General features: G+C 40.4%; 1 protein-coding gene across 13 annotated transcripts in view; it reads right to left on the reverse strand.

Annotated features, from left to right (window-relative positions):
* Positions 1-20,820, reverse strand: part of Akap7 (A-kinase anchoring protein 7) — a 154,138-nt gene that overhangs the window by 33,670 nt on the left and 99,648 nt on the right. For 4 of the 13 annotated variants that reach the window (XR_003847621.1, XR_003847620.1, XM_029558142.1 and 1 more), the window contains exon 8: positions 5,376-5,444. The exons of 5 other annotated variants lie outside the window; for them this stretch is intronic. Coding sequence is in view for 6 of the 8 variants with exons in the window: in XM_029558142.1 (XP_029414002.1) it covers positions 5,376-5,444 (69 nt within the window). In the remaining 2 variants the exon portion in view is untranslated. Of the gene's footprint in view, positions 1-2,257; positions 2,352-5,375; positions 5,445-7,927; positions 8,092-17,371; positions 17,493-20,820 lie in introns of those variants that run through there. 4 more of the 13 variants (XM_008822124.3, XM_029558145.1, XM_008822125.3 and 1 more) reach the window with 4 other exon arrangements.

Here is a 20,820-nt window from a genome sequence, read left to right on the forward strand (position 1 = left end):
TCTCATTCAGCCAGGTGTGGTGGTGCACACCTTTAATCCCGGCACTCGAGAGGCAGAGGCAGGCAGATCTCTGTGAGTTCAAGGCCAGCCTGGTCTACATAGTGAGTTCCAGGACAGCTGGGGCTACAGGGAGACCCTGTCTCAAAAAGACCAAAAAAAAAAAAAAAAAAATCCTCTCATTCAATATACTATGAGTTAATGCAAAATTCTACTTCAATGTCTCTGTTTAAGGATACATTTCAATATTTTCATTGTTAAATACAATTGTTAATTAGGCAAACAATTAGAATTATTTATGGACTTAAAGTATCTTTACCATCTAACTTCATTTTTTAACATTGTGTGTGTGTGTGTGTGTGTGCGCGCGCACATGGCCTATCAAGATCAGAGGACAATTTACAGAAGTTAGTTCTCTCCTTCTACCATGTGGGATTGAACTTGGGTCATTAGACTTGGCAGCAAGCACCCTTATCCACTGAGCCATCTTACCAGCCCATCATCTAACTTCTAAGACCATCAAAAGAAAATGTGTTAAAACACCCACTGTTCCTAAATTTGTCTCACAAGAGCCATAAAGAACAACACTTCTCTCTTCCACACTGAATAACCCTCTATATATTCTAACACAACTAATTCTGCCTTCTCTTATCTGGGCTCAGAGACAGACCATCAGCCTCCCTCCTGTGATGTGTTTTGTAGCCTCCTCCCCATCCAGGCCTCCCTTAGGGCACATTCCAGCTTGTCAGAACTTTAAGTAAAGTTTGACTACAATAAAGTCAGATAAATCTGCTTGCCAGTTTATAAACTATTATAAACATCATTCACAATCCTGAAAAGGCTGACTTTATAACTAACTTTAGTCGTATATTTAAAATGCTTCCAAGGCATGAATTTTATTTTTGCTCTGTTATATGTTGGATATTGCATTGAAGCTTGATGTCATTCACATGACAAATGCCAACAGCAGCTCTATGAACACAGTCACATGGGCATGGAGGCTCTGGACAGGTAACTACACAAGGGTCACTTTCCTCTCCTTCTTCCCTCTCCATCAGCATTACAGTGAGCTCTGCATCTCCCAGGGGTATAAAGCCTGATTTCCTTCCACACATCTTTTTTGTATATCACATTCTCTCTGGTACTACTTTTTTTCCCCATACACATAACTTATGTTTATAAATTCCTTAACTAAACTGGTAAGTTGGGGAGAGGATCCATAGAAACAAGAAACTATAAACCTCAAATATTTTATTTGCTTATAATAAAATTTACATCCCAGTTAACATAGCTTTCAAGTTTAAGCTGCACTTGCTCTATTTCAGATTTTGTCCATGACTATTTGCTAAAGGCAAAGAGATTTAGTACACAATTGAAAGATTTGTTTTAATAGTTCCAAGGTCTGTTAACTTTTAACTTTGACATTATGGATGTTCGTCACAGGGCACTTAGTTTCCTAAAATGTGTATTGTAGAAACTGTGTTTGCTCATGTCAAGTTGTAAATGTCACCTGTGATGAGAGACACTCAAGGCAGCTCCAATCTTGGTGGCAATTAGCTTGCTCTCAGTGGACTTGGCTGACTTAGCTCTGTAACCTCCCTGGCATGAAGGCAGTGGCATCACCTGCCAGACAGAAAGCACCAAGCTCCTTTATACGGGCTTTTTCTGAGCATAATACATCATAGAACCTAACAGATTTCTGTTTTTAAAAGTCATGAATTTTTTTAAAATTCTCCAATAATAGCAACTATGTCTTACTCATCTCAGCATCGTCCTGAACACCTGGCTCAGAGCTTCCCAAATGGGAAGTGCTCAACAATGTTAACTGAAGCAAACTGAAATGTTCCTCAGAGCAGCTCTCACAGGAGGCTCAATTCCACTGCAACTAAAATGCAACATGAAGGTTTATGAGAAATCAGGGAGTTGTCACCTTTTTCACTGGGGTTAGTGATATTTGTTCTAGAATATATATTGGAGCTTAGCACATAATAAACTCAGTAAATATAATTTCTCTACAAGAAGTGTATTACTTGTACAATCACAGTTACTTTTTAAAAGTCATCCTGGCAGAAATAGGGATTAATCTTTACATGGAAAGTTCTCTGGAATAATGTTCAAAGTCTGTGGCAGCAGATGATAAAGGTTTAACCCAAGTAACTTTAAACAAAGAAAAGGGCAAGCATGTATTGCTTCATGGAGTGGAGAGGTCTAGGCGGGGCTGAACTCACCAGCATGGTCCCCTTCCTCCCTTCCTCACTCTCTTCATTCTTCTTTGCTTGCTTCACTCTTAGAATGACCCTTTGTTGATTCTTAAGGAGACTGGGGTTGACTATGTGTGGACCACACATTTCTCCCTGGGCAGAAAGCAAGGCATTATGCTAGAAATATGCTAGACCCCAAGAATACAGGTATGGAGTTCTCCAAAAGAAAGGATGCTGGGCTGAGGTGAAATTCTAAGTCCTCAGTTTCTTCTCTGGGGTAAGGTGGAAATGAACTCACCATCATTCTGCCAAGCTGAGCTGCAAGGCGACTGTGGTTATACAATTAACATACTCTTCATTTACTACAGAGAAATCACATTTACCAAGTCTGTTCTATACCAAACAGAGCGACTGGCAGACAGACATGTTACAAGTCTTAGCTGATTCTTGCTTATTTAATTTCACAACAGGTAGATGGTACTTAAGATTAGGGTATACAGAAACTGAGAAGTCAAACAGTAAATGTCAGAACCAAAAATACTAACCAAGTCAGTCTGTCTCCAAAACCTCTTTCTTTTTACCATGTGACATTAAGTTTGGAAGCTGTTTTGAGTGTCTTTACTGTGAGTAAGACAGCCAAAATTGAACAGATCTATGGAAAGCCATTTACCATGTCTTCAAAGATTTCCACTAGATTTATACTAATGCCTGAAATTTCTCCATAAGATACATAAGACACTTTTGATAGACTAAATCATTATCACTGCTTAATTTATGTTACTATTTTACTACAAAGAATTCCCAAGAGCACTTGGGATATGCTAGTCTTGTTAAAGGGCAAATGCCCCAGGTGTGGTAACAGCTATGCAGCTTTTTGTTTTGTCAGCCAAAAATTTTATGTACATCAAAAAGCTCCCACTCCTTTTTGTCATGGCTCCAGGATAGTGGACACAGGAACAGGTCATGACACACAGCTAGAGAACAGGACATCACAGCAGCCAGTGGCTGCCCCCAGGGACTGGGAACAATCTACAGCCTAGGTACTCCAAGGAGAATTATCCAGCATTTGCTGGAAGAATGCAGACAAATGTTGAAAAGTCCTGAGAACAACAATAAAAGGAAATACAGTTACCACACAGCCTGTGAAACAACAGACAGACTCCAGAGGTGAAATTGAGTAATAACTACTAGCATTCGCTCTAATGTTTCTATACTTAATTTTAGAAACAAACCTCCTGGGATACATTATTTAGTAATGGGACAATCTAATCGTTATTGACTATGGCTGAATGTTTTACATTGTACATTACTGCTGCCACCACAATATAATCACAGAGACCTTATGCAAAATGTCATCTTGGGTTACACAGCACTACTGGCTTTTCTGCATAAGAAAGGATAACAGATACTGAGCAGTCTGGGATCTGGGCCTTCCGCCAGCTTTTGGCCCCAACACCCCAGAGGACTGACTGTAACTGAGAAATTCCCCACTCTTCCGGCTGCCAGCAAATTTCCCTTTGAAATGGGACAGTTGGGAAGCATATATGTAATAATTGTATTTCATAAACAGTTTTGAAAATAATCCTGACATAGTACCTAGCACACAGTAAGCATTCAATAAATTAAGCAGAAAAGGAGGTAAGGGAATGGAAAGGAAGGAGAAAGGGACAGAAAGGAAAGAAAAAAATGGGTCTTATCTACATCATTCATTCTTGAACTCCCTAGACTTTAGTTCTACAGGCAAATGGGGCGAGGTGAACAATCTTTTTAAATTATAATAGTTCCTTATAAGATTTGTTTTTATTTTATTTTATGTGTTTGTGTTTCTGTGTGTCTGTACATCATGTGTGTGCTGGAACCCACAGAGGTTAGAAGAGGGCTGTTGGATTCCCTGGAGCTGGAGTTACAGGTGCTTGTAAGCTGCCCAACATGGGTGTTGTGATCTGAACTTGGGTCCTCTGGAAGAGCAGCAAGTGCTCTTAACTACTGAGCCATCTCTCCAACCCCAAACTAGTTCTTAACTAGAGTCATCTTAAATTCTCCCACACTTATAGCCTAATAGGAAATGTGTACCTTCTTCTTCATTGGCAAGCATTTATAACATGGATCCTCTGGATAAGACACTTTTAGGGTGCTGTGCAACAATAAGCATATACAACATGTTTTGAATGTGAGGTGCTGGAAATCCACATGATAAAATGAAGCAAAGGTGTGAAAGAAGCCATGAAGTCTGTGTATCTAAAGTAGAAAAAAGATCAGCATCACAGAAACCCAAAGCTAAAAAATAGCCGAGGTGTCAATGTGTCACTTCACCGTCTGGCCCACTAGCCCTTACAAAAGCCCTAATAATGAGTGGCTTGGCCATCCTATGCTTGGACACTGGAGGTGAAAGCAGACTGAGTACCTTATGAAATGGTTCAATACAACTTTGGCCATTCACCTATTTTATGCTACATAAAAGCAAAATGCTTCAAAATGGGAAAATGTGTAATAGAAAAAGAACAATGAAAATGTTTTAGTGTAATTACTAAGTTTTCTTTGAGGTTTACTTAACGAGGTAGCTAAATGGTGGTCAGTATACCTATGTCATGACAGTTTTGTTCAAAGGCATTCCCTTCAGGCAGCTATCAGAAAGTAGGAAATTCAAATAAAAACAGCCCTAGAAAATTTTTTAGAAAAAGCTACACTGGAGAATATCTATAGCATCTGTTAATGCTACAGTTTCTGTGGTGATGTTTTTAATGTCAAGAATATTCCTACATGGAACAGAAAGAGTCTAATTTTCCAAAAATTATGAACCAATTCTCAGTATATTCTATTTACTATGGCCCAAAATAAAACAAGTATAAAATCTGAAAACCTGTTCAACTGCTAGGATTTCAGCATAAGAGCTTTGCTGCTTTGTGCTTCATAAACTGATAAACAAACCATAATGAGCTCTCCTGTATTTATTTACCCTATTATCAAGATTTCTGGATATGCATAATTAACTTTCAGTATGAACTTAGGCCCTTGTACAACTGGGTGATTAGAGAATCATTTTGTTTGCTATTAATAGATTAAATGGTAGCACTAATAAATCAATTAAAACAGAATTTTTCTATCCACCAGCACCACCACCAAATGGTAGAAGCAGGATAAAACAGGAGGAGAGGGGAGGTGCCACATGACTCTTACCACTTGGGCTGTTGGGTCTATCCTTGCTGTATCTCTGTAGGACTGCAGAGGACCGGCTTTCCAACTCACCTGTGTTTTGAGAATAATACCCACAAATTTAACTTTTCACCAAAACCCCATTGAATTCTCCTAATTTGAGCTACCTTCTAGAAGAACATTCCAGAGCCATAACTCTTTATGATAGATTTAGAGGGAAGAGCCTGGATATTGGTACTTTTGTGCACTGCCCCTATTAGACGCTCAAAGAACAGATGACTTGGAGCAGGTTAACCAGCCTACTAAGTATTTGGGAACACAATGATAAAGAAGATGGAGAGATTACTGTACAACACTATAACAAGATCAAAATGTCTCTGGGGAGTCTTTCACACATTACTAACACACCTTAGGGACAGGATACTTCCAGGTAGTGCTAATTTATGTTTTTCCTGAGACATACTGATCAGTGAAACCTCTGACACTTTTAAGCTCCTCCTTAGTAAGTCCCATTAGGCATGCACTATCAGCAGCTTAGCAATACCTGGCACAGAACCTTTTCTTTAAACCATCTATAGCAGAGAAATTAAACACAACATCGGGAGATGGTCTACATATCTACATATGTGTGCACGAGACGTGTAAATGAGTATGAGGAAAAAACAATGAAGTCATGACAAAAATCAAAGACAGGTGGAAGAATGAAGTGGGAATATGGAAGAGCAGGGCTCGGCTGGGGTGAGTGTGGAGAGGGGCCAGGGCATGAATGCACTGGCTCTGTCATTTGTACTCCTGGGCTAGAAGCTCTCTTCAGGCACAGCACAATGTTTTCATTTTCCTTTTGAAAGTCTGGAATCTAGGAAGGGAACCCAAAAAACATTGTACAGAACTTCCCATCAACCAGTATTAGGAAGCACTGTATCTAAAAACATGAGACTTTGCTCTGCAGCCATCCCAGAAGAGAAAGACAGAGAAGAGCACACTCCTCGTTGAACTGAGACTCGCCTTCTCCTGGGAGAGCCAAGAATACTATTCACAGAGGAGAGTCAGGGCAGAAGGAAAGCAAGCACTGCCAAGGAAAGCCCCAAGCAGTGGAACAGAAAGGATGAGGGTCAAGAAGGAATTCCTGTTGCCGGTGTGGTGGCGCACACCTTTAATCCCAGCACTTGGGAGGCAGAGGCAGGTGGATATTTGTGAGTTCGAGGCCAGCCTGGTCTACACAGTGAGTTCCAGGAAAGCTGGGGCTACAAGGAGACCCTGTCTCAAAAAGACCCCCCCAAAAAAAATAGAAAAAGAAAAGAAAAAAAAAAGAAGAAATTCCTATGCTTGCATCTGTCCACACCAAAGATTTTCAGATAGAGATGGCCTTCAGAAAGTGTGAATCCATCCACCCAAATCTTCAGGAGCTACATACAACTCATTGTGGCCCACATCTGAAAAGGTACCAGCTGCCAGAGCAAGTGCTCGCTCTTACAAAGTGGCTGGCTTATCTCCGGTTGTAAGAGCAGGTCTATCACACTGCACAGTGTCATTTTCACAAGTAAAATTCAGAGTTTATTGGCTCTCATTTATTGGCTGTCGTTAACAGTCAAATGTTCCAAAGTCTCCCAACGTTTATTCCAGGGCATCCTCCAAAGATTTCTTAGGAAAACTGACTGATTTCCCAAATGAATAACAGGTAGAGAATATGTATTAACTTTTTTACCCTGTCCTTGCCCAGTTTCCTGAGAAACAAACAGCAGGAAATACAAAAGAGAAAGAGATCTTTGAGTATCTGAACTAGATAGGAAATTCTGCAGACCTGTTTGAGAATCACACTGGCATGGCAGAGACACAGCTGTAAATACAGCCATAAGACTGGGAACATTTTATTCAAAGGGAAATTAAAAATCCATATTTTGGGACAAGTAGCATAAGACAAACTCTGTTCAGAGCAATTCCAGTACCAGCAGCCTATACAACAGAGCTAAAATGTAAGTGAATACATGCTAGCAGATGAAGGAAATCTTTCAATCACCACTAAGTTCGGCTTTCTGGGCCAGGAGCAGATGCAGAATCTGCCTTCCATTTGCATATCTCCCCAGATTGGTCTCCGGTGGAAGCAGCATCACTGGAGTGATTTTACAGTTACACCTGAATTCTTTCCATAAGAACAAAGCAGAAGACTTGTGAAAAGTACCTACAAATTCCAATCCATGTCATTTTGGAACCAGGTTACCTCTGCATGTAACGACTAAGCTGTGCTCCCTCTGAAAACATGCCAGTTTCACACAGAGAAGTCTGATTTGTACAATGTTTCAAATTGAATGCAGTTATTTAAAGAAACTCAAAACTAAATTTTGACTAGATAGTGAATGAACAGGGGCTATAAGAATACCAACAGAGGAAAATGAGGCGCCAGCGCTGACCTATCAGTTGAGTTACTGTACTTTCACACCAGCCGTTGGAAACGCATGGTTGAAAACCACAGCTCGTTTTCCTGCTGTTTCCCATGGGGAAAAGCCAAACCTCACCCCCAGGGCAACCCCCACGGACTGACCAAGCACCTCAGCTCCCGCGCGCACAGAGGTACTCACAGATTTTCCCCTCGTCTCTTGCGAAAGGGAAGCAGCAGAGCTGGCCCATCCCGTCGGCGGCACCGCACAGGGAAGCTGTGTCTACACAGCAAACTGATCTATGAGCTCTGGCCACCGCCTGCAGCCCAGAGCAGCTCCAGAGCAGAGAAAGCAGGCGCAGCACAGCGGAGAGAAAGGGAAGGGAGAGAGAAAAGGCTCCACCTCCTGGCCCTCCAGCTCCAGCGACTGCTCTGGGACCAGCTTTTGGGAGGAAAGTGGCCATATGCCCGCCTAATTCTCAGAGCACCAGGAGTCCTGGCCTTAGAAGCCAGGCTGTCTGCAGGTGTCTTTAAGAAAGTAAAGGAGAAACACCCCAAATCCTTTCTCATGCAGACCAATGCAGCAATTACAGATAGAAATTCAAACTAGGATTTTTTTAAGCCATTATTTTCTATCTGCTATTTAAAGAGGTAGAGCTTTATGCACAGAGAACACAACATATCAAGATGCCGGGAAATGCTGTGCCATTTAACTACCTAATAAACTGCATGAACAAAAGAGATGGGGTGGCAACGGCTGGAATCAACCATTATCTGCACTTTACATATTTCTTTAAAGTTAAATATCTGCTGGTTGGAGTACTGCCTTACTTCTCTGATAAGCATTAATCAATATTATAAAATTTCAATTTGTAGCATCACACATCTTAGTAGCCTGGAAAATTCCCCAAATCTAGAACAGGTCAGGGATAAGGGCATCATTTTGAAAGATGCTACAAGGGCACATTCAAGGGCAGCAAAACTACTCATTTCAAAAGACATGATAATTTTTGAACTTTTAAAATGAGAACATGGATTTCATGTAACAATCTGTTGTCTCATATAGGGAGTAGCCTTATGCTGTGGCACACTGCTCTTAGGACGAGCACTTCCATTCAGAGTCTTCCTTTACATCTCTGTGACCTAGCTAGCACACACATCAATCTGTCAGGAACCCAAGGAGAAGAAAAGAGATGATGGCAATTTCAACGCACAGAACGCAGCATGCCTACTTTTACACCCACCAAACTAGGAGAGTTCAAAAGAATAAATTCACCAATCTTACAAATTCTAAATGCTGCATTAAAAATAAAGAACCAAGAAGTTGACAACATTAGAATATATTTTCAATGACCTAATTTTGTTGTACTGGGGATTGAACCTAGGGCCTTACTTATGCTAGGCAAGCACTCTACCCCAGCTTGCTTGCTTGCTTTATTTATTTATTTATTTATTTATTTATTTATTTATTTGAGAGAAACAGGGTCTCACTATAAGCTAGCTGGCCTTGAATCCACTCTGCAGTCCAGGCAACCCTTGAACTTGTGACCCTCCTGCTTCAGCCTCTGGAGTAGCTGGGATTGCAGGTGTGAGCCATTATACTAGGCTAGAATTTTATAAGAATGTTGAAAATGTTTTAGAGTGCATCAAGTGAGTAACGCTATTTCTGTGGCTCACAGGTACATGAATACATGCTTGTTTCTCAAGACTAGAAATGTAAAGATCTATGTGATAAAACCAAATATTTGACTAATTAAGTGAAATTGGCAGATCTATCTACATAATGAAAACTAATACTTGAAACATAACGTATCTTTAAGTGGATTTCACTTTTTCAGAGTACTTTAAATGTAAATAGAATACTTATCTTGCCAAGATTTTAAGAGAGCACTCCATTTACTATACAATGAACACCATCAGAGCTGGTTTGTTTCTTCATGGCTTATCAGCCTATGAATTAATAGCAAATTTAAAACTATTCCAGCATTGCTTCTCAAACTCACCAATACTTGAGGCAAAACCTTAAAATATAAAGTAAAACTCTGTATATAAATGTAAATAAAATACTCTTTAATAGTATAACATGAACCTCCTAAGACTAGAAAGCAAAATAATGTGGGTTATTGATCTGAACTCAGGTCCTCATGCTGGCATGGCCAGAATTTTACGAACTGAGCGATCTCAGCAGCCCCCTGATAAGACATTTAGAATCAGAAAACCATGGGTTTGAGTCCCAGATCTATCATGTGTTTATATGTATAAAAGTTTGAGCTATCAGAATTTTGATAGCTTCACTGGTAAATTCATTATCAAGTTCTAAGGTGTAATTGCAAAGTAAATAGTATTTGGGAATGAAAAAGAAGACAGAATGTCTTCATCTATATGTACCTTAGCCCTTCAGCACCAGCTAGCAATCTTGCCTACTCCTCTGGCAATTTTCTATACTGCTAGTGTGCTCACTTGAGTTAATGCTTCTCTATCTGATCTCCAGATAAAGGCACATCACTCAGTGCAGTGTCAGGGAATAACAGTCATGATAAACACCATCAATTCGACTTTACTAATAATCCCTGCTGGCACTGCTTCTGAAAATATGCAATTATGAATAAAATACATAAAATGGGTCATTAGCTAAGTACCAGTACTATAAGGGTAATCTAAGGAGGGCTATACAATGTTAGAGACTTTTCCATAAATAACCAAAGTAAACTAACCTAACTTGGAATGTTGGCACATGCCTATCATCCTGGTACTTCAGAAGATGGGGCAAGAGGATCTTGAATTCAAGGGGAGCCTGGGCAGCAAGACTGAGCAACAAAGTCAGACCCCATATCAAAAAAAGCAAATAGACAAACAAAAATGTAAATCCGTAAAACAAAAAGTGAACCAACTATAATAAAGAGATAGAAAACAATGGAGAAATTTAAAGCAGGAGGTTTAAAATCTAACATTTACCTAACACTAACTACATGCCAGGCACTTACAAAGCACTTTGTAGAATACTCTGCTCATCCACTTAATTCTTACAACAGCTGTAGGAAGAAAGTGCTATTACAATCTCTAACTAAAGCTCAAAAAAGTAACTTGGGAAAAATCTCTACGAGTATTTGGCATGGATATGAACTCAATTTGTCTGGGTCTTATACAAAATTTATGTATGGTATCCCATAAACACCTAGTAACACCGAATACTATAATTTCAAAATACATACAGAAAAAAATTAACCAAGCTTTATGGTAGTAAGTTTAAAATCTTGACTTGGTTTCTTATGTTCTATCACCAAATCCTACTGTGAGAAGAGACCTAAAGACAGATCTCTTTTGGGGATGAAACCCAGAACTGTGGCCTTCCACCCATGGAAAGACAACTCAGTAAAGAGCATCAGGATACCAGAACATCCCTGGAAGGCATCCAACCTCCAGAAAAAAAAAGAGTACCCTGTGCCATTCTCAATATCCCCCAAGGCTACCTGTTGAGTTTTATAAGGGATTAACACACTGGCCTTAGTAATATATAGAGGTCCATTATCACTATATTTTTTTAAAGGTTAACTAAGGAGCTTGGGGAAGAATTGTGAGTTTAAAATCTTTTTTTCTATATAACTGACAAATACACATATATGTATATATGTGGTGCCTTTGTAAATTTAAAACCTTAACCTTTCTTGCTTTCTTTTCTTCAGACAAATGATAATTTGGACAGTTATCTATGTCTGCTGTACTATTTTGGATTTTTCTTATAATGGTTAAAAAAATTACAGCAGGAATGATGGCTCAGAGGTTAAGAGCACTTGTTCTTGCAGAGGACCTGGGTTCAATTCCCAGCACCCACATGGAAGAAAACAACTCTCTATAATTCCAGTTCCATGGGATCTGATACCTCTTCTGGCCTCTGAGGACACCATGCACACATGTAGTGCACATACATGCAGGCAAACACTCATACACATAAAATAAAAATAAAAACTTTTTTAAAAATGGCAGGAATAAACCTAAACATATGGGTAGGAGGGTGGCAACTGCCTTGCCTACATGTAATTTAAAATGTTGGCTCTGATTATTATTCCTCCCTATGATAAAACTATTTGTTTGTTTGACACAAGGTCTCCCTGAAGCTCCTGGAACTCGCTATGTAGATCAGACTGGCTTCAACCTCATAGTCTGACTCTGCCTCTCCAGTGCCGGGATTAAAGGCATGGACCACCACATCTGGCTTGATAAAATTATTCTTGGTGTCAGCAGTTGGCATCTTTTTCTCTCTGTAACTGAATATGTGTGTGTGTGTGTGTATGTGTGTGTGTGTGTGTGTGTGTGTGTGTGTGTGTGTGTGTGTGTGTGTGTGTGTGTGTGTATGTGTGTGTGTGTGGATTTCTGAGCAACATCAAAGAAAAGTCTGACTCAAAATAAAAAGCAAAACTTGTAAGATTCTGACTAAAGCCAGGCTTGGTGACACCATCGCAATCTCAGCCAGCATTCAGGAGGCTGAGGCAGAATGATTTTATGTTCAAAGTCAGCCTAAGCCATATAGTATGTTTCAGGTCAACCAGGGTTTCAAAAAACCAGAAAGAAATTGGTGAATTAATTAATTAAAGATTATGACTCTATACAAATTATTATTGCTTCTCAGCCTTTTGGCTAAAAATAAATGTAAAGCAGTACAAATGCCAGTCCTTGAGGGACTCTCTACTTCATTGGTTAAAGGAAATCTGAGTTTGACAACCTGTGGAAAATTGGGAAAGAAAATTCAAAGTATCTTTTATTCAAATAGTGGAGAGATAAAAAGGATTTAAATCATAAAGTGTATAGAAAGGGAAGCCCTGCATCAACCCTCCAAATTCTAAAACCTTAAGTGACCTACATACTGTTAAAATAAGAGACATTTCGGGGGGGGGGTTCATGATACAGCAGAAAATATTATGCTAAATATTATGCTAAAAATGCCACAGTTTCAATGGAAATGTAAGTAAAGAAGTGCCTGAGGGGCCAGGAGGTGTCTCAGCCAGTAGAGTGCTTGCTGTGTAAGCCTAAGTACCTCCATTCCATCCTTAGCACTCATGTAAAGGCCAGGCATGGGCACACAGACGTCTGTAATGTTAGTGCTGGGAGGCAGAGAAAGGAGGATCCCTGGAGCTTGATGCCAGTCATTGTAGTCAAGCTTGTGAGCTTCAGATTCAGTGAGGGAGCTTGCCTCAAAAAACAAATGAGCGTGATTAAGGAAGACAACCGACCCCCCCACCACACACACACACACACACACACACACACACACACCTGTACACCTGTAGAAACACATGATCAGGTACATACACACAGAAATGCTTCATAATTTATCAAAGTATAACTAATAAAATTGGAGATGCCAAAAGACAAATGATTGGGCCAGAAAGAGTTGGGTAGCCATATCCAATATTGTATTTTATTTATGTTTATTTATTTGTTTAAAGACAGTTTCTGTAGGCCAGCCTGGCCTTGTATAGTTATGCAGCTAAGCATACTGTTAAACTTCTGATCCTCTCATCTCTACCTCCCAAGTCCTGGGACAATGGGCATATGCCACCACTCCCTGTTTATATGGTGCTGGGGGTCAAACCCAAGGCCTTGTGCATGCCAGGCAGGCACTCGACCAACTGAGCTGCATTCCCAGTCTGAATTCTCTATGTTCTTTTTTTTGTTTGGAGGTTGTTTTGTTGGTGGTGGTGGTGGTGGTTTTTTCATTTGGTTTTGGTTTTGCTTTTTTTGTTTTTGAGACAGGATCTTCTTGTAGTCCAGGCTAGCCTGGAGTTCATTATGTGGACCAGGCTGACCTCAAATTCACAGAGATCCACCTGCCTCTGCCTCCTGAGTGATGGGATTAAAGGTTTGCACCACCATGCCCAGCCCTTTTATGCAAAAAAAAAACAATTTCAAAATAAGCATTTGTCTATTGCACAAACTCAAAAGATTCCACTTCTGTATCTTTGTACCCATTTTGTCACCACAACTAAAGGTTCTGAAAATACATCATTGATTACTGACATCTGAAAGCTGTTCTTATATGGTCTTTCTGCAACAGAAAGAAAAGGCCTAAAAATCATAACTAAAAATACTTCAGGAGCTCTCTGTCAGTCTCTCTGTTAAGGTCTTATTTTTAAGTACCTGGGAAAAGACTCCGAGTCTGACTGTGAAATTTGGGGAGCATTCATTTTTCATTGTTACTCTACTGTAGTTGTATTTACAAAAGACTTTATTTCTCTTGGAAGTGCTTTTGTTCTTCTCTAAAAGTTACTGAAAATTAGAGCTGTAATTACCATTTACTGTGTAATTTTAGCATGTAACTGGAAAAAGATTCTTTTTCTATAAAGCATAAGGAAGAAAAATATAACATACCATACACAGCATATGTACGTTAAGGGAAAAGGAAGGAATTTGCAGAAAACTAGAGTGACAAGATAATTCTTTTTCTGTTTTGTTTTGTTTGAGGCAAAGTCTCATTCTGTAGCACAGGCTAGCCTTGAACCCACAGTAATCCTCCTACCTCAGCCTCCCAACTGATGGGATTATAGGTGTGAGCCAACACACCCAACTCATCTTTACCCATCAATCCACAGTAGGCATTCCAAAATCTGCTGATGCAGTTCTGCTTGGTGTCAATCTTCAAATGCCTCCTCCATTCAGTCAGTTTTTTTCTGAGTGTGGTCCAACTTTAAACAACATATGTAGACAAAGTCGTTTCCTTTATTGAGAAATAAATTGGGCAGGAGAATTTATTTCCCTGCTCAGAAGACAGAGAGCGATGCAGCCCTGGAATAAGGAGGTTGGAAGATGGCTGACAATTACAGTGGGTATTGAAACTCAGTGTTTACAGCTTGCCGTGTTCTCAGTTTAATACATTGAACACACCCTATGTGCTAATATGAACACAGATGCTCTTAGAGCAACGTTAACTTTGGAGTCAAGAAGACAGCCAGAGCAGGTGAGAGAGCCAGGTGGAAGGAAGGTGAGCCTCACATTTTCAACCATGGGCCTAGGAGATCAAGGGGAAACTTAGTATTTCCAAGGGATGAATCCCACTTGGCAGCAACAGAACAAAAATCAGGATTAGTCACTTCTAACTACTGTTCAGCCGTGCTTTCTATAGTCTGTCCTTTGCAAGTATTAACAATGGGATCACAAAAATTGACATGAGTTACTTTTCAAGAGCAAGTTAAGCATTTGGACGTTAAAACCTTTGAAAAGAAAGTAAAAGCATAAAATCTACTTAATCTGTAGGCTAGTATTTATATTCTTAGATGTGGCTGATTTCTTCCAGTGACTTTAATCCCTTAATACCCCAACCTTTATGAGAAGAAAGCAGCACCCTACATAGGAAGAAAGCAATGCATGTCAGAAATGCCCACGACCAAAGGCACCAACTTTATTGCAATTCAACAATATAAACAACACAAAATTTCACTCTATGATTGCTAACGTATGGTGGGGGCCAGGGTCACAGGTCTTAATCATTTTTCATAAGCAATACTTTCGATCTATATTTAGCTCTGGAAGTGGTCTGTTGCTTGACCTTGGGCAAGACAATCATCAGTCACATGTCCTGGTATGTCAAGCTTCAAATAAAAGGCACTTTAATAACTCAACACTTATTATTAGTTAGTTTTCCTCTAATAATACAAGGATAAGAAAGAATGAAGGTAAATCCCCAAGATAAAAACAACTCACTCATACCAGATGAAATGCACTAAATAAAGACTGTCTGGGGAAGTCTCCACATCTGTTATGGTCCACCACAGCCAAGATGTAATTCTTCGCATACACCATGTCAGTATGTAGTCATTCTGATTGGTCTGTTTATAGATGCTTCTTTCTCACACCATGTGGTAACTGTCAGTCTGCTATTTAAATACCCCAAAACCAAAACACTGAATCAATTCTCTAATAATACATTTCTTGTTTCTTAACTCATAACTGAGATGTGTATCTGGTAAGTATCCAGCGGCAAATAACAACTTGATTAAAAAAGAAAGTCAGGCTGGGGAGATGGCTCCGTGGTTAAAGTACTTGCAAGTTCTGGAGTTCAGATCTCCAGAATGCTAAGTTCTGGATGGGCATGGAGACCCACATGCGATTCCAGGGCTGGGAAGATGGGGGCAGGATCCCTGACCAAAGTGGCTAGGTTAGTGGTATTCACCAGCTCTAAGTACAACTGAGAGACCCTGCCTCAAGGAATAAGGTGAACAGTGATTGAGGAAGACTATCAACCTTAGGCCTCACATTCACCACACGCACGTGCACCAGCACACACAAGTACACTCCTCCACAAACCTGTATAGACACACACACCATACATACATAACATACAGAAACTAAAAGAATAAGAACTGTCACCTCTTATAATTTGTAAGATAGTCACCCTAGGATTGCTTAGTTCAGTGGCTTAATTAAGATCAAGATTTAGGGGTCAGAGATGGCTAGTTGGAAAATGGCCCAGTCAGCAAAATGCTTGCTGTGCAAAGATGGAAGAAGGCCTGAGTTCCACCCACCAGACCCCATGTTAAAAAGCCAGTTGCCCTGCATGCTGATAATCCCATCACTGGAGAAACAGAGACAGAATTCCTGGGGCTCACTGGACTAGTCTAATCACTGAGTTCCAAGCCAGAGAGACTGGCTCAAAAATAAAGTGGAGAACAACTGAAAAAGATGCCTGACATTGACTTCTGGCCTTCATATGCATACACTGACCCACACACATGAACACACTCTATGTGTATCTCTGTCTCTGTCTATCTCTGTCTGTCTCTGTCTCTCTGTCACACACACATACACACACACACGCACACATGCACACACAAAATCAAGATTCATCTTTTCAGTGCCGTATAATCAGCATATATGTCTGAATCCACTGAATGTCCCTCATGACTAGAATGTAAAATCCAAGTACCACTCGATTGCATGCACAACAATTTCCAGCTAAAAACTGGCATTCTCTTGACTCTGAGTATTTTTTAATTAACAACAAAAATATTGTTCTCTTGGGCCCCAAGTGGACTTCCTAAACTAATCACTAGTGAGAAGAAAGTAACTGATCCCACAGGGTTAAAGCCAAGCCCATGTGCCTCTGGAAACCACATCACAATGAAGAGGAAGAAGACAATGGACTCAGAATCAGCAACCACTAGTGTCCGCTACAGTAGTGTCTTTACCTTCAATCAGGTCAGTTACATTTGTAAGAACGCTGACTGAAAAGATCTGCTATGACTGGATGTGGCACTTCCCCAAAGGTCCATGTGTTGTTAGCTTGCTCCCAGGACACAGCTTCAGAGGGAGGACCTGGTGTAAGGTACTGCCCTGAAAAGGGATTAATGCCATTCTCCAAGAGAGTAAGTTGTTGCTGTTTAAAAAAAGGGGGGGGGGCGGGGGGCTGGAGAGATGACTCAGCAGTTAAGAGCACTGGCTGCTCTTGCAGAGGACCTGGGTTCAAGTCCCAGCACCCACATGGCAGCTACGAACCATCCTTAACTCCAGTTCCAGGGGAATCGAAGCCCTCTTCTGACTCCGCAGCATTGCACGACACGGGTGCACTCACATTCATGCAGGCAATACACTCATACACATAAAACAATAAAATATTTTTAAAAAAGCAAGTCAAGCTGAATCCCTCTGGCTCCCTCTCACAAGATGTGATCTCCTCTGTCATCCACCATGTTGTAACATGGCCAAGGAAGCCCTCACCAGAGGTGAACAGAGATGCTGCCCAATCCTGGACTTACAGCCTTCAGAGTCAAATATACCTTAAAAAAAAAAAAAAAAAGTACTCAGCTTCCAAAATTTTGTTATAGCAATAGAAAATTGACTAATAGAAGGTCTATTAATTTTATAACAAAAATTCCTCTTGAAGTAAATCACTAATCACGAAAAAAGTGTCATGGTGACTTAAAGAACTATCAGATATAGATAAATGTATGCTATATATAAAAACTCACTAAATGCACAATTGGAGAACAAGTAGTTAAACTCTGAACTGTCTTCCTTTGAACTTCTCTATGCTGACTGCCTGCTTGCATTTTTGCTTCGATCAGCACCATTAGCAATGAAAATACATCTGGCCACCAGGATTCTCTGATACAAAATATAAAACCTGTGAGGGCCAAATGCAGAATCAAATTTATACACAGCCAGAAACATACTTGAGTCACAACTCTAGTCAACAGAAAATCAAATTGAACTACAATTCATGAACTGACAAATTGTTCTCTCAGCTAGGTAGTTCTTTGGGAATTTTATATATAACATATTAAAGCCAGACAAAATACCAAAGAAACTTCATTTATTAATTTAAAAGAGAGAGAGAATTACGCTTCATAAAAGGAAATAAAGTCTACTCTATTTTTTTTTTTTAAATCTGGGTGGCTTCACTGGAACACAGACATGTTCATTTGTTTACTATATCTACGGTAGCTTCCATGCTACGAAGGCTCTGTCATATTTACTTTTTTAAAAAAATCTCCATGACTTGTTATTTGTATTCTAGTCCTTTATGTCTCCATTCTCCCTCTACAATGCCTGTCCGGGTAACCAGCTGCTAAGCAGCTGTGAAGTTCCAGTTTCCCAGGTGCCCCTGAGCTGCTGAATTCAGGTCCACAGTGTGAACCACCACCCCAATGCTGCCCAAGTCCACACCACCTGTGTCCCAGACCTCTGTCCTTAACATGCTACATGACTGGGCCACAGATACTTTCATAGGCCCCAAACCAAACTCACCATCTTCTTGTCACCTAAACCTGTTTTCTCTTTTGTCCCTTACACTGGATTAGGGTATTACTGTCTACCTGCATATCTAAATCCCCAATCTTGAATCCACCTCAGTGTCTCCTCTGCTTTCATAAGTCACTTCAGACCTGATAAGACTGATTCTCCTGCCTGCTGACATGTGTCCTTCATTCCCCATCCCCACTGCAAATTGCTAGATGTGGACAGCTATAATGACCGGCCTAGACCAGTACTATATAGCCTCCTTACTGGCCTTGTAGAGTCAATGCTCCTGTTACCCTCAACAACTGTACAAAATGCAACTTCGTAAATTTGTGCTTTTCTAAATTCCAAAAAGAAACCTGACAACTTCCATCCTCTACAAAACAGAATCTGAACTCCTCAGGAGAATTCACATGCAGAGTAGAGTCCCTGCACCTCCTTGGGGCAGCTTCTCATGCACGCTCAGCCCACTCCCTTCTCTCCCAGCAGCTCACATTCACCCCAAACCTTTCCTCTTTTGAGCAGCTCTTCCTGTAATCCCAGGCCCAATGAGAAGCACCCTTATTTGATTCCCATTAACTTCATTACAGGTATTATCACTTTAAATTGTAATTGTCTGCCTGCATGACTTCCCACTAGAAAGGCAACTTGTGAGTAGGGTTCCTGCTCGCACATCTGTGGCATTCAACACACAGCATAATGCCTGGTACTTGACAAGTTCAAAAATGGTCTGTTTAATAAATTGCAAGATAATTTATAAGAACCCAAACCAGACTGAAGATGTTCTAAAGTGAATGAGGAGTCCGAACAGAATAGTTAGCAAGGCTTCAACTGCCCGGAGGGAGCTGTGAATGAACCACTAATAGAGGCAGTATCCATGAATCTTGAATACATCCAGCCAGTGTGACAGCCAGAGCCATTTACTCCCTATCATCATGTTTCACCCCATTCCTGCTTTAAGGGTAATGATATAAGAAAACTCAGTGAAACTGGATTTCTATACAGAGCAGGAAAATGAGAATTTTTTACTTTTCTAGCTCTTAATCAGAGGTGCAATAATAGCATCTAGCTTTGGCAAAAACTGCAGTTTCACACAAATTAATCAATGTTTGAAATCTAATCTTAGAAGAAACTTCGTAAGGTTATTCAGACTTCTATATCTCTCCAGTCTGAAAAGATGGTCAATAAAGACATTTTACGAACCCTTCAACACGCTGTTGCAGTGCCCTGACTCTCCTTCAATCGGAAGCCCTTTCTATTGCCTTTATTATCATACTCCCAGCAGAGGTTAAGAAGAAACCAACATTTTCTTCTTTTACTAACCCTTCCCTTAAGTCCTCTTCAGCATCCTCTCTCCTGGGCTAAGAAATCCACACACATTTGTTGTACAAAGAGCCATTATAATGAGCACCAATTAGTGAGCACTGAGTCGTCAGGTCTGATACTAACAAGGTCCTGCATGACCTCACTCAGTCCTCACAGCAGCCTCCTGACATGACAGCTACTATCTTCATTTTACCGATGACTTTGGAGTCATTAAGCGATGTGCACAAAGCTATGTGGCTGGGAAGCGACAAGGTCTGAGTCTAGGGATGGTACTTTCCCTTCTGCCTTTTACTGGCTAACTCGCTCTCTTTGCTATTCTGCATGCTCTCCAATCCCATCATGCCTGGCTAAGACGGAGAAGAATTGAATGAGCTTTACAAGTTTGTCTCCTGTGATTTCACCTCATTACCAAATTATTTTTGTCAATCCTTTCTCACAGCCAAAACAATTAAGCCAAATTTTTAATGTTCATATATATATATATCTGTTTGTGTAATATAAACACACATACTATGTACACTCACACACTGTGATGGTTAATCATTGTTACCTTGACTGGATTAGAATCACTTAGAAGACGTACCTCTGGGGATCTCTGCAAGGGTATTTATTTCCAGAGAGGATTAGCTGAGGAAGAAAGATCTACCCTGAAGGAGTATAGCATCATCCCACAGGAAAGGGGCCTTGATGGAATAAAAAGGGAAGAAGGAGGGGCTGGGGAGATGGCTCCCTTGGTAAAGTGCTTGCTGCACAGGCATTAGCACCTGAATTGCTCCCTACCCACATTAAAAAGCTGAATGTAATGGCATGCAACTGTAATCCCAGTGCTGGGAAGGTGGACACAGAAAGATTCCTGGGAATTGTTGGCCAGCCAGTCTAGCTGAATCTGTAAGCTCCAGGCTCAGTGAAAGACTGTCTCAAAATACTGAGAGCATGCTTGAAGACCTCTGGCCTGCATATTCATCTGCACAGGCATATACACACGGACACACAGATTAGATAGATGATAGATAGATAGATAGATGATAGATAGATAGATAG

This window comes from Nannospalax galili, unplaced genomic scaffold, assembly GCF_000622305.1.
Source record: "Nannospalax galili isolate Female #2095 unplaced genomic scaffold, S.galili_v1.0 scaffold186, whole genome shotgun sequence".
Taxonomy (NCBI): Eukaryota; Metazoa; Chordata; class Mammalia; order Rodentia; family Spalacidae; genus Nannospalax; species Nannospalax galili.